This window comes from Epargyreus clarus, unplaced genomic scaffold, assembly GCF_041222505.1.
Source record: "Epargyreus clarus isolate Ecla_fem2 unplaced genomic scaffold, WU_Ecla_fem_2.2 ptg000023l, whole genome shotgun sequence".
Classification (NCBI taxonomy): domain Eukaryota; kingdom Metazoa; phylum Arthropoda; class Insecta; order Lepidoptera; family Hesperiidae; genus Epargyreus; species Epargyreus clarus.
The window spans coordinates 4,686,454-4,699,217 of record NW_027332230.1 but is presented as its reverse complement, the minus strand read 5'-3'; the positions used below and the strand labels follow the sequence as shown (position 1 = coordinate 4,699,217).

At 35.2% G+C, this 12,764-nt stretch overlaps 1 protein-coding gene across 3 annotated transcripts in view; it reads right to left on the bottom strand.

The window, feature by feature from the left end:
• scalloped (TEA domain transcription factor 1 homolog scalloped) overlaps positions 1 to 12,764 on the bottom strand; it is a 90,948-nt gene that overhangs the window by 71,395 nt on the left and 6,789 nt on the right. For 2 of the 3 annotated variants that reach the window (XM_073085876.1, XM_073085877.1), the window contains exon 2: positions 1,125 to 1,201. The exons of the other annotated variant lie outside the window; for it this stretch is intronic. In XM_073085876.1, the coding sequence (XP_072941977.1) occupies positions 1,125 to 1,158 (34 nt within the window). In that variant the 5' untranslated portion in view covers positions 1,159 to 1,201. The remainder of the gene's footprint in view (positions 1 to 1,124; positions 1,202 to 12,764) is intronic. 3 annotated transcript variants of the gene reach the window in all.

Sequence of the window (12,764 nt, the reverse complement as noted above, 5' to 3'; positions counted from 1 at the left end):
TAGATAAGACAATTGAAATACCATACATTTCCTTACTTTCACTGTATCGTTTCCGACAAAGTTTCCCCTAAACTTAGCAAAGAAACTTGTGTCAGAGATAATAAAGTGACGTAAGCGACACGCAGGTTCGTTGTGCCTTTTGCACACATTCAAACGCACGAAATCAGGAATAATAAATATTATTATTACTGTATTATTTATTTTGGATCTACATATCTTCTCGCTTGTTAATTTAATAATGAAACGTATCAGTAGCTATTAAATCATTGCACGAAAAATAAAATAAACAAGTAGCTAATATTTTTTTCATACGAGAGTAATGACTTTATACACGAACACGTAATAAGAAGAGATGATATAGTTATGTAACATCTATGTTTACGTTTATTTTAATAATAGCTCCGATAGTGGCTGACCGCCGCTGATAAGTCATTGGTCCGTAGATAAGATAGAATAATGAAGGGATTTGTGTGCAAGACGAATTTTCTTCGTGACGTCATAATTCCATAGATAGCGACACTTCGCAGAAATGATAACGCGATAACAAATGGATAAGAATATGAGTGAAATAGATAATTGTGTAGGTAATAATGATAGGCGAACTACAAAAATAAAAAATATATTAGTGTAATAACAATTCGAAGGATTAATTATAGCACTCCATCGTTACCTTGTATCAATCATTTAGTAAGTAGTTTTCTGTTAATTAAACAACAAAACATTAACAATTTGAATCGTAAACTTTTTTTTGGGAACTTTACCAAAAATCAAGTGGCTTACGCGCTTAGAGGCATGACCTTAAGATATTTTTGAATATAAGATCCTATTATAATCTTAAGAAATACCTTAAATACACACAATATTAAGCCAATTAAATAATAAAGTAAAGGCAAACTGGTCATAATGAAATCAGCCGACATTGAGCTTATAACAATTTTACATACAATCTTAGCTTTTGCTTTTTAAAATAAAATTCCGCTTAAAACATGCTATTGAAACAAAGACAGTTTACCAAAATCATTTAGATAATTATCAACAGTTCTCTTGCACAATGTGTCAACAATCACATCAATTTGGTGGAAACAAAAGTCATACATTAAAGTTATGTGGGTTTGAAATCTTACCGAGGTTAGCGTAGTATCCGGCTGGGTGCATCATGACCGTACCGATCACCGGAGTAAATTTCCCATTTGTCACTTACCTGGAATAAATAACATTGACGTGAAAAAAATATTACATAGCTTCATCGTTATTAAACCATTATTTCCACTGCTGGGCACAGATCATAATGAAGTGTTTTGGCCATAATCCATAACGCTGGCTATTTAAGACGTAATCAAAAGGTTATTAAAGATTACGATCTTTTTCAATTCAATAAATGAAATCTTGTAAAATCATAATATGTATATATAAAGAGTTCTTCAAGTGACCACATATTAATAAGAAAAAGTACATAAAAGTACGTTAGTAATGTCATAATAACTACTTTTTGTATGCTCAAAGTGCTTTTTTGCAAATATATCAAAAGCTTTTAAAATGTTTGACCGTTTTAAACGGCAACGTTATGCGAACATTCTATTTGCTTTTTAGTTTTTAGCTGTTGTTTACTGAACAATAGAAAACCGTGCACGGGATATCACCAACTAATAGAATATAAAAAGTTAAACTTTGGAGTTATATTTGTATATGGATTAAAGTAATTGTAAACATTAAGTCAAATGATACACATTTGTATTCTGTCTATTTGCAACCTTGATATATACGATAAATATTGCAATTAAAATTTAATTAAGTGGCAGCTAATGAAATAAACATGTTCAATGACTTTTAAATTTACGAAATTAAGAAACTTGTAATCAAGGAGTTCTGAAAGTAATCTATCAGGTAGTTTCAGATCGGGTTTTATAATCATATTAATAGCGATAACTAACAATATTTGCACTAAAATAACGATATTTATTTATAAAAAAAAACAAATGTTGTAAAAATAATGTTAATTTTTTTTGTTTACTTACGTTGAAATTAGATATTTAAATAAACTTTAATATTTAAGTAGCGTATATAAAGTATTTAGGAAATTAACTGCATTTCTTTACTAAAAAATAAATTTGTTACAAGAGGTATATTATTATAAAGAAAGGGTAAACATATTGCTTTATTGTTATAGGTTTTGCAGTTTAGAAATATTTATGACGTTTGATACAAGATTACTAGAAAGACTATCATGAGGTTCAATATGGTAGGATTATGCAACCTACCATTTTGTACCACCTACTATACTGAAAGCTTATGCGTAAAGAATTTCCTTAAGGTGTAATTGAGTTCGACAGCTTACGTACAAGGCCTTACTACTAGTTCTACTACTACTACTACTACTACTACTACTACTACTACTACTACTACTACTAGTTGAAACTTAATTTGGCGCTAAGAGAAAATGATCAGTGTATTTTCCGCAAGTTATGGAGATGTCGCGCTTAGATTAAGTTGCGTACTTAATCGACACTATAAAAGTTAACTTTTAAGGAAGGCATAATGAAATTAAATCAGGCTAAATATACATTTTATAAAAATTGTATTCCTGAGAATGTATGTAAATTGAAAACAAAGGAAAGTTCTTATATAAATTGCGCCATATTATAGACTTACATACATCGGTATCTAGTGACAACTTGAGAAACGTTTGTTTGTTCGATACAATAATTTTTAAAATATTTTAATATACCTAATAAAAATTTCGATATGTGTACTTGAGTATTTTTTTACATCTAACTTTAAATAGACCATATAATAATGATTTATGGTAGTTTATAGAGTCATCTCATCACTCTAAGATTAACTAAAGACAATTATACAAATACCGAGATATAGAATTTAGATGATCGGTTATCGACCTCGGAACCTAGCCTAGCAGGCCAGTATGGTGACAAATATAGTGAAATTCCAATCGCATATATTCAAAAGTTGATTCACATTTTATAGCGATCAATAGATTATTGCATGAAGACGAACCCTCCTTACAGAAAGCGTTTAACATTTTTTCAGTCTATCATAGTTAATCTAAACCAATGGGCCGCAAAACCCTTAAAATCGAGAAAGATTGGAAAAGATACAATATATCAAACGGAAGTCGAACGTATCAGTCACATAATGTCGTACTTTCGGCAAGTGGAAAATACTTTCAAATACAGAATTATGGTCATAAAATCATAAAATATGCCAGTTATTAAAGCTATCGACACAATGCTGCGGGGTTTATTTGCATTACGAGAATCAAAAACATTACATTTAGTCTCACATTCTTTTCCACTTATTATTGGATGCATTAATTGTTGTTTTTCGACGAAAAATAATTTAAACCTCTTATTTTACTTGCTAGTATATTTACTTGAGAATGCATGTATTATTTTTACCTGTCGTATAATATGTAAGTCCTTTAAAACTAAACTTTCAACATTTGTGCTAGCTTAGTGTTGCTAAATGGCAACGAGATTCATGAAGGCATGTCCTTGAGGTGTATATTTAATTCTTAGAAAGTGTGACACTATACCGTCTATGCCTAAAGTACGTAGTAATACGTTGTACGTACAATATTTCACATAGCACTATTTAGATGTCTTTATTTCGTGCAACACATGAACAGTGGTATGCTATGAATTGAAATGCTCGATCAACGTTTGAATTTCGAACCGGGTCCGATTTGGTACATGCATTATTCGCCAACATTATATTCGATGTGCATGGAATATTCGGCATAGGGGCCAAAATTCAAGCAGGGGTTGCATATTCAGCCCGAGGCATGCGGAGGCGAGCACACGTGGCTGCCACGGCTGCCTGCCTCGGAATCTGACCAAATGCCCATCGAAGCTCGATTGTTAGCTAAATAGCAATGCCTTATTTATGAGCCGTACCGTTTGCGGTCGAAACAATGTACGGAGGTGAGATGTCTGCTAAAGGAATTTTCAAGTGCGGACGCCGGACATACATGAGCTCTACGATATATATTAGTTACCCAGTCTTTATTAAGCGTATTTTAAAGAATAACATCGAACTATACAAGTAGTCGATTTCAAAACTGTCTCTACGAAATGTTGTGTAAACGAATTGCCTGACGTAAATCCGTCCATTAAAACGTAAGAGTTTACAATGTTTAAGTACAGATAATCCTCATAAATAGCAATTTGCTTCGTGACAAACGATCTCCGTTGCGCCGCTTAGTTTGGAAATCGCGTATAATGCCACTATTGTTAATTATAATAATATATACAAGTCACTGAGTCGCTCAACATACGATTTATTGTCAGTAAAGTGGAACAACGATATGTGGCGTGAGATCTGAGCGGCAGTGCTGCCACTGCGATGAATAGTCAAATAGAAAAGTTAAGACAAATTACCATTTCGCTGACGATAGAGTCGGTTGTCACATCTTAACATTCACAAAAGATTTACTTTCCAATCATGATTATCTATGAGCTAATATTGTAGTATAGCCCACGTTGTTTATTATCTTTTTCAACAGTTTAGTATCCAAATCCTAGTTTAATAAATGAAATTTGGACGAAGCCGCGGTTAAAGCTAATTAAATATTTTGTATAGAATGTTACGTTATGTTAGGTAGGTATATGCGAAAGTTATGAAACACATTATGTGATATCATGAAGTGAATTTGGACACGGTACCGTGAAAACCGAAATTATACATTAATACATAATATTCGGATTTTCTATTCCTAGGTTGGGCTTAATTAAGCCGACTACCCTTTTTTGTTCTCATTGTTTTTTCCATACATTCACAGTTCCTAGCATCTTTCAAAATTGTTAAATGACTTAACTACAATCTGACTATCGATTTTAAGTTAACAACATTCGTATTATTATTCATAACCTGTAGGTAACTACACAAATTATATAACCACCATAAGAGTAGGTGCCTACTTAAAGTATATTTCTCAGTCTCTCAAGATTTTTTCCTTTATTCCATTATTAATATTGATAAACATTTTTTCGTGTGACCTTAAAGCTTTTATTTACTAACGAACTCCAAAACCCACGCTAATACAATAAAATAAATGCCATACCAAAACATAAGCACTAAGGCATTTGATGGTATGCACGAGAAATTTTAATTAAGGTTTCAGTGGGCAGAATTTTTATTTATCGTACCTCCGAGACAGATTTAAGAGTTGAATAATCGACATCCCCTTAACTACAAGAGCAATGTCTGTCAAACGGCGATCGAAGTGGAAGATAATAGAAATCGGACTTAAGATCTGACGGCAGCGCTTTTCGGTCGAAAAACAACCGGCAGCGACCTTACCGCTTTACTTAACATTACGCTTTTAACGGAAACTTATCGCTATATCAAATCTGGTGCGGCGATTAAGAAACAATGGGACATTAATAAAAACGTTGCCTACTTGTACTGGAGCGCAGCGTGAAAATGTTCCGTTTCTATGAATTCGGTCGCGTACAACTGTTAGGTAACCAAATATTTTGTATGTTGCTATGTACTTAAAATATATCTTGGAAACAGTGGTCATATGCTACATGTTTCGGGTGCCAAAGATTTATCTAGAATGTTCGACATACTTCAGCTTAGTGATTGAATTGACATGATCCGACACTTGGCACCATATGCACTTCTTGAACTATAGTTTTTCAACAAATCCTACGCATACAATCTTTGCATCAAGAATAGTTATATTTACTAATGACAAACTTTACTTCTGTACCCTATGGAAATAATTTAAACGACTAGTAGAGCCTTTAATCTGTACCTACCTAGCGTATAAACCTTTTAGTATTGCGGTGAGTTAGCTTAAATGTCAGTTTGCCTCTCTCTTAGCAACTTTAGCATTGAATTACTTTAGAGTCTCAAGACGCATCGACATTACTATACGGCTCTATTGCATTATCAATCAATAATATCAAACTCGTACAAAACAATTATGAGTGGAATAATATATCGACGGTCATTTATGGGTCCAGTCACGAGTCTCGACAGTCGAAAGCTTTCGGCCAGCGATGCGGTGCTAGATGAAAAAGCATCAGTCGAGGTCCAACTCGAGGTATGCGCGGAATGGCGGGGAGCATCCGGGCGGCAGCGATTGTTACCAGTTATCACTGAATGTTTTCCACCGGGGTATTTTGTGTCGCCACAAAAAACCACATAAAGGGCGGGAGCGGCTCGTTTGAGACACCGCCCCTGTGGGAAAATCGTCGCCAGAAAACTGCGACGCAAATAAATTATAAACTCTCTCACGTGGAACGCGATCCGGGATATGTACTTTTATTTATACGAGCCGCACGGGCGGCGGTGAAGGCTGCGTTCGCAAAGGGAGCGACTTTTGCAAATCGTGTTGCCTTTGGATTAATGCACAATATAGATGAATCGCGTGGACAAAAACGCCTCGAATAAATGCCTCGGGAGATACGAGATCGAGAAGCCATTTGCACGTACAAATCGTCGGTACAATCGGCCTTTGTAAATGTCGCATGATCTCACGGCGACGGGGAATCATTAGCGAAAACGGAGCGTCCCGGAATAGAACTGACAGCGAAACGATTGCAGCGCCCGTGATGGATGACGGGAGTGGAGCCGGTTATTACTGCCGGCTTAATATCCACACCCGAAGAGAATAAGGCGGTAATGAAAAATGTAGGCAATCGTTGGAGGCGGTCGAATCATTACATACTTAAGTAATTGGTGCTGATGGTGTAACTAAAATTGAAAACTATTATGGATTAAACAATGATGGACATTAGACAAATAAGCTTTAAAAAAATCAAATTCAAGGACTGTATACTTCGATTGTTGATCGAAGACTGTGTAGCAAACGTTGAACGCGCTCTCGCTATTAATCATATTAGAATGGTTAAACAAAATAACCTCTTGGTATTTGTAATGTCTTGGCTGTTTTTAAAACTTATCGACATTCAGATCTCAGAATTTATAAAGGCTTCCTCAAAAACGTTAACAAAACTCTAACGCGCGGTTCTGTGCAAAAAATAAGACAGGGACAACAAGACTAGAGCGGTGCGTTGCTGCGTTCATGTCGCTCACATTGAAAACTTGCAGAAAATGCATCGGCGATAAGAAAAAATTCAGTCCGCCGGAGCACATATAAGTACACCACAACGACGGTGACATTCCGTGGGGAATGCCTCGCATATCGAGACTTAAAGTAACCATTTACCGATTGCAGATAGGTACGCCATGGCCGGCCAAGTAATCTGGTCAGATCGCTTCACTCGCATAGTTGTTGCTACACATAATGTTTAACCCAAATAAGTAAGAAATATTTCTTTTCATGGTGCTTTAATGAGGATTCGACGCCGTTTCTAACTGCGTCTTGGAAAAATACACTTGGATACATAAAGGCTTCTTATAGTCAAGAGCAGTTTATATCACACTATAATTCGTGATGTGTACGTAATTTAAATAAAAGTAGGTTAACTCTTTGTAAACAAAGACATATTTGTTTCGATTTGTAATGAAAAGTTACTTGGTAAGTCACACATTTAGACAAGGCTTTGACAGTTCCATGGTCATTGTGAACCAAACGTCTTTACTTAGTCTTCATTAAAGTAACAAAGTTACGGATAACGGTTTGTCTCTTCGTGGAATAACAAAAAAGCGGTCCTATAGTGACTTTTCTACTTACGTCCTTGTCTCGCATAGGATCTACCTCGAAGGTTGAAATGGGACGATAGTGAGTCTTAATATGCGTCTTCTAATATGAGTTGCGTTTAATTTATCGTACGACAGCCGTGGTGCTTCGCCGTAGCGACTGGGAGCGACGTAACATCAATTTTCGACGCTGAGAATGGTGGCTCGAACACTACGGATTGTTGGATATAAATCACAGTAACCGATGACTTTACACATGCATGCAATCATGCATGACATAATATCAGAAAATAGGACAGTAACTCAAAACGCACAATAAAACCAACAGGTTATAACTAAATACAAAAAAAGGATAATGAATATGTACTTTACATAAAAATATTAAAACATAGAGCAATAAAGAAAAGTTTCTAAAATTTTCGTATAAAATGTCATCCCGCTCCATACTATCACCATCGTAGTTTGAATGATGATTGAAAACCCTTGTCTTCCCCATATACGGTTTATTGTTACTACTATCACAGTCTTATACTGTGCTACTATAGTTCTCTCTTCAGCCTGTATTTTATACAGTCCTGATAGGCCTTACCCAAGACTATTGCTGTGGTACCTTTTAATCAGACTGATAGTGAATTTCAATATGATTCATATCAAAATGAAAATGTCCACATAATTGCCATAAACCACGGAGAGAAGCTACCGTAAATCAATACATATCCGTTTCCCTTTACCACGTACATGAAATGTATTTGTTGCAATAATTAGCTTAATTAAACCAAACGAATATTAATTGACATTTGAAACTGTAAATGAATGTATTATTTCAATTCAAAAGTGTACTTCGCTGCATTTTATGCCCTGTTCAGGAATGCAACAATAGCTACGGAAAATTATTTTATTGTCTATAAAATTGCGGAGATATTTTTTTATTAAATGTTTGAAATTATTTGTACGCACTTCCGCAAAATGTGACCTCGTACTATTTTATTACTTAAGCGTTGTCGCAATATAACATAATCGTATAGTTGTTTCCTAAATATGTATCAGCAAGAAATTTTGAATTGTTAAACTTATTTAATTCCCCGCGAACTACAGACTTTTTATAGCGTGATAGCTTAGTCGGATCCTTAAACCAGTATTAGGAAGTATTGAAACACGCACATTATCAAGATTCAGTATCGGCCGATCGTCGATCACTAAAAGTTCCTATTAGTGATCTTAGCGGCCGATATATTTTCTTGAGCTATATGATTGCCTTTGAACTCTACCATCGGCAAACTATCGACCGATTTTAAATCCGTATGCTCTTAAAATGAGTGTAGAACTGCCCATTGTTTAGTCGGCCGATTTCTGGATTGATTGATTTTTCTTGGATTTCTTCGACATTATGTTAGCTCTCATTATATAGGTAATCACTCTGTTTAAAGTCTGTGCGTACCAACTAAAAATCCTTCGAAATCAGTTGGCCGACGGTGGTCTAGTTTGCAATTTCTTCACCAACCCGACTGTTTAGTTACCGCCGCAGTAACTCACAATTAAGCGTTTTGTTAGGTCCAGCGTATGCGCTAGCTACCCAATCCGATCAAACTCTTTTTGATCTGTGAGTCAGTAGTTTGTAACAACTTTCTTCCTTATAAAAATGAATCTAGTGCTTATACATAATATATTCTGGTTCGAATCATACGTGCATACTAACAACTCTTACGAAGCGGTATATTTTGGTCCTCAAAAGTTGTAACTTGATATTTGTGAAGTTAATTATAGATGTTTACTTAACAGCAAGAGGCTGCTTGCTCCTTCTGTTACGTAAAAAGAAACGTATCTAAACCAGTACACTGTACCAAAAGTTGTCAAAAACTAAGTTTATCCTCAACTTTCTTCGCTGTCGCCGTTAATGAAGCAACACAAAAACTTCTTACTGTTCGCTTCGACATCCGCCCGACTAACTCCTATGTTTCCATTAAATCTCAACTAATTTGTTTAAAAGTCTCTACTTTTTATCTCACTTGTAATGGATTGTTCAGCGTTTGCTGGTTTTTTTTAACATTCAAATGAAGCTGTAAAGTTAAATGGAAACGTTCTTATCTACAACTGGTGTAGAACAATATTTATATTTCTTTAATATTTTATTAATCAACATTAAAATAGTGCAGTAGAGTTTCCAAATATTCCGAGTCGCCCTGGACATGCCTTACAGTAGGAAACTCATATGTAATTACACATGGTTTTTAACCGACTTCGAAAAAGGAGGAGGTTACTCAATTCGACCGTATATATATATTTATTTTTTTTTTATGTTTGTTCGGCGATTTTTTCGCGATGCCGCGACCGATCGACATGATTCATACACCATTGTATGCGGCTAGTTTTACAGGGGGTCCCATTTCGAGGAAATTTGAAAATTTCCGCCAGTTTTCCCGGAAAATTGGAAAAACCCGATTTCATATAAACTTGAATAAGTCGAGTATTTCTTAACCAATTTTAATTTTCTTTTTTTCATATGAAAGGGTGTTTCGTTGCGGTACTTTCCTACCTTAACATTAGTACGCTCTGATGATTAGAATTTAAGTTATGGGGTGGAACTCATCATCACTACCCCTGCTTTTTACATATTTTATGACAACTTACCTTCTGCCCACTCAATTCTCATGAAACTTAAAATGAACATTGAGTATCTAGGTTATCATGATATGATGGAAAATTTGACCTTCAACTCTTCAACCCTGGTAATGCAGAAGTGCCTCCTGCCTCAACCATACAAGTTAGGCATTTGGAACTTATGGATATTTAATAAAGTCGATAAGTTGACATATATGATGGAAAATTTTACCTTCCACTCTTCAACTCTGATAATGCAGAGGTGCCTCCTGCCTCAGCCATACAAGTTAGGCATTTGATGCTTATGAATATTCAATAAGGTTGATAGGTAGAGATATATGATGGAAAATTTGACCTTCTACTCTTCAACTCTGATAATGCAGAAGTGCCTCCTGCCTCAACCATACAACTTAGGCATTTGGAGCTTACGAATATATGATAAGGTCTTTGAGTAGAGACATATGATGGAAGATATGACCTTCAATTCTTTAATCCTGATGATGCAGAGGTGCCTCCCATGTAAAGTATATAGATTAGACATTTGTTGTAATGAAGTAGCTAGACAGAGATATATGATGAAAAATTTGACCATCAACTCCTTTTTCTTTTCTTAACTATTGAATTAAGGTAAATTGGACCGGTTCACTCGCAGAGTTTTACCACCTAGTTTGATTTATTTACTTATCTGTTCCTACCTAACCTAGCCAATAATTAGTATCTCATAAAGCTTCGCCTATAGTGTTTCGTATTGAATTGGTTAGGTTAGGTTGGAACATATAAGACAATATAAAACTAAGCGAGAAGGGCGCGGCAGCGCCCTGCGAGCGGGTGGGTTCAATCCGTATCTATTCAGACCTTACCTTTATTCATGATCACATTTATACAATTTTACATAATATTAATACAAACGTTAGCATATCATCACTAAAAAGGGTGATAAAAAAAATTTAACAAAAAAATAAAACCGACTTCTATGTCACTACAAAGTAAAAAATAATTGAAATAAATGTTGGTTTAGTACATATTTCTGAAGTCGGCGCTCATATTGGACACGCTGTTATCAAACGAAATATATTGAGCCTATAATCTTCATCCCCAATTGACAATGGAGCAACGCAGAGGAGCTGCACTTTGTGGGATGAGAAGAGGATCGTGCTGCATTTTCATTGAATAATAAATACGGATAATATTAAACACGCAACCAAATATTGCCAAAATTATATAGATCTCGAACAATACCCATCATAACTTTGGTCAATCCATTGTACCTTTAGTTGTTTATTCACGTTTCCTACATTTAAAGTGGTAAACCAATACGTATGTCATATTCACACATTGTTGGTAATAAATAGTTTAAATTAATGTCAACGGAACTGAATATTTTAAACAGCACCGATTAAGTTAATTACGATTTATAAATTCTGATATTGTGATCCAATTAACATAGTATTTTGCATTAAACAGTATAGAATATAATTTCTTACATCCTTGCTTTGACTTCACAATGAGGAAATGTTTATATTTTGTCTTGTTAGCGTTTATTTAAAATGTTTATTATGACATTTTAAGTATACAAGTTAATTATACCCATTTATAAATGATATTGATTAAATATAAAGAAAAAATATGCTATCAGTCGCGGCAACTAAGTTGTAACTGGATTAAATCTTTAAGTCATTATCTTGATCGGCTTCAGAAGAACAGAACAGGTTCTTCTGTCAGAACAGAGGTTCTACCGCGGTGGTTGAAGATGTTCCACAGTTACCCCTCATTATCAGGTGGCCTGCATTTTCATTTGTTACTTCTAATGACGATTGACTGGGCGCTGCATGGCGCAGGCAATCGTCAATGTAATAGAACAGCAGTAAAATACATACAACCGAATGCAGATATTCCTCCTTTTCGATCATTTCGTATCGACTTCGATTAATCATAGATGCAGTTTTGAAATGAGTTGTAAACCTTGCTGCTACTATGAATTACAATTAGGCGTTTTAGCAGTCACGCTTACCGACTTTTTCCCATATAATAAAGAAAAAACGCTAATATTATTTTTGAGTCGGACATCGGCTGGTTTGCTTTACCTATATTCAAATAACTAGCGTATCGAAAAACTACGTTTGTTTCAGAAAAAAAGGCTAGGTTCACTTACGGGCGGACGGACAGTGAAAGCGTACAGAGGCCCAATTGTGAAATAAAACGTACAAATAACAAGTTTAATTAAATCGCCAAGACCGGGAGCGGCAGGGAACGGGCGGGCTCGGCGCGGAAACAATTCCAACTATAACGATAGTTTAACAAGTGAACTCAAAGTGAGCTTCATATCGAATGCTACCTGCAATACGTGGAGCGAACTCAATCGAGAAAATTATTGCAAAATTCCACTCCAGTTTTGCTTTCATACTCCGCCGAGTGCAGTTTGCGCGGGCTTCAATTAGGTGCCTTTAAACGTATCTGCATGTAGGACGTTTAAACGGCAACCAGTGGGTAACTTTTTTCTACTCGTACTTTTGTTGTAAATTGATTTTTATCGCAAC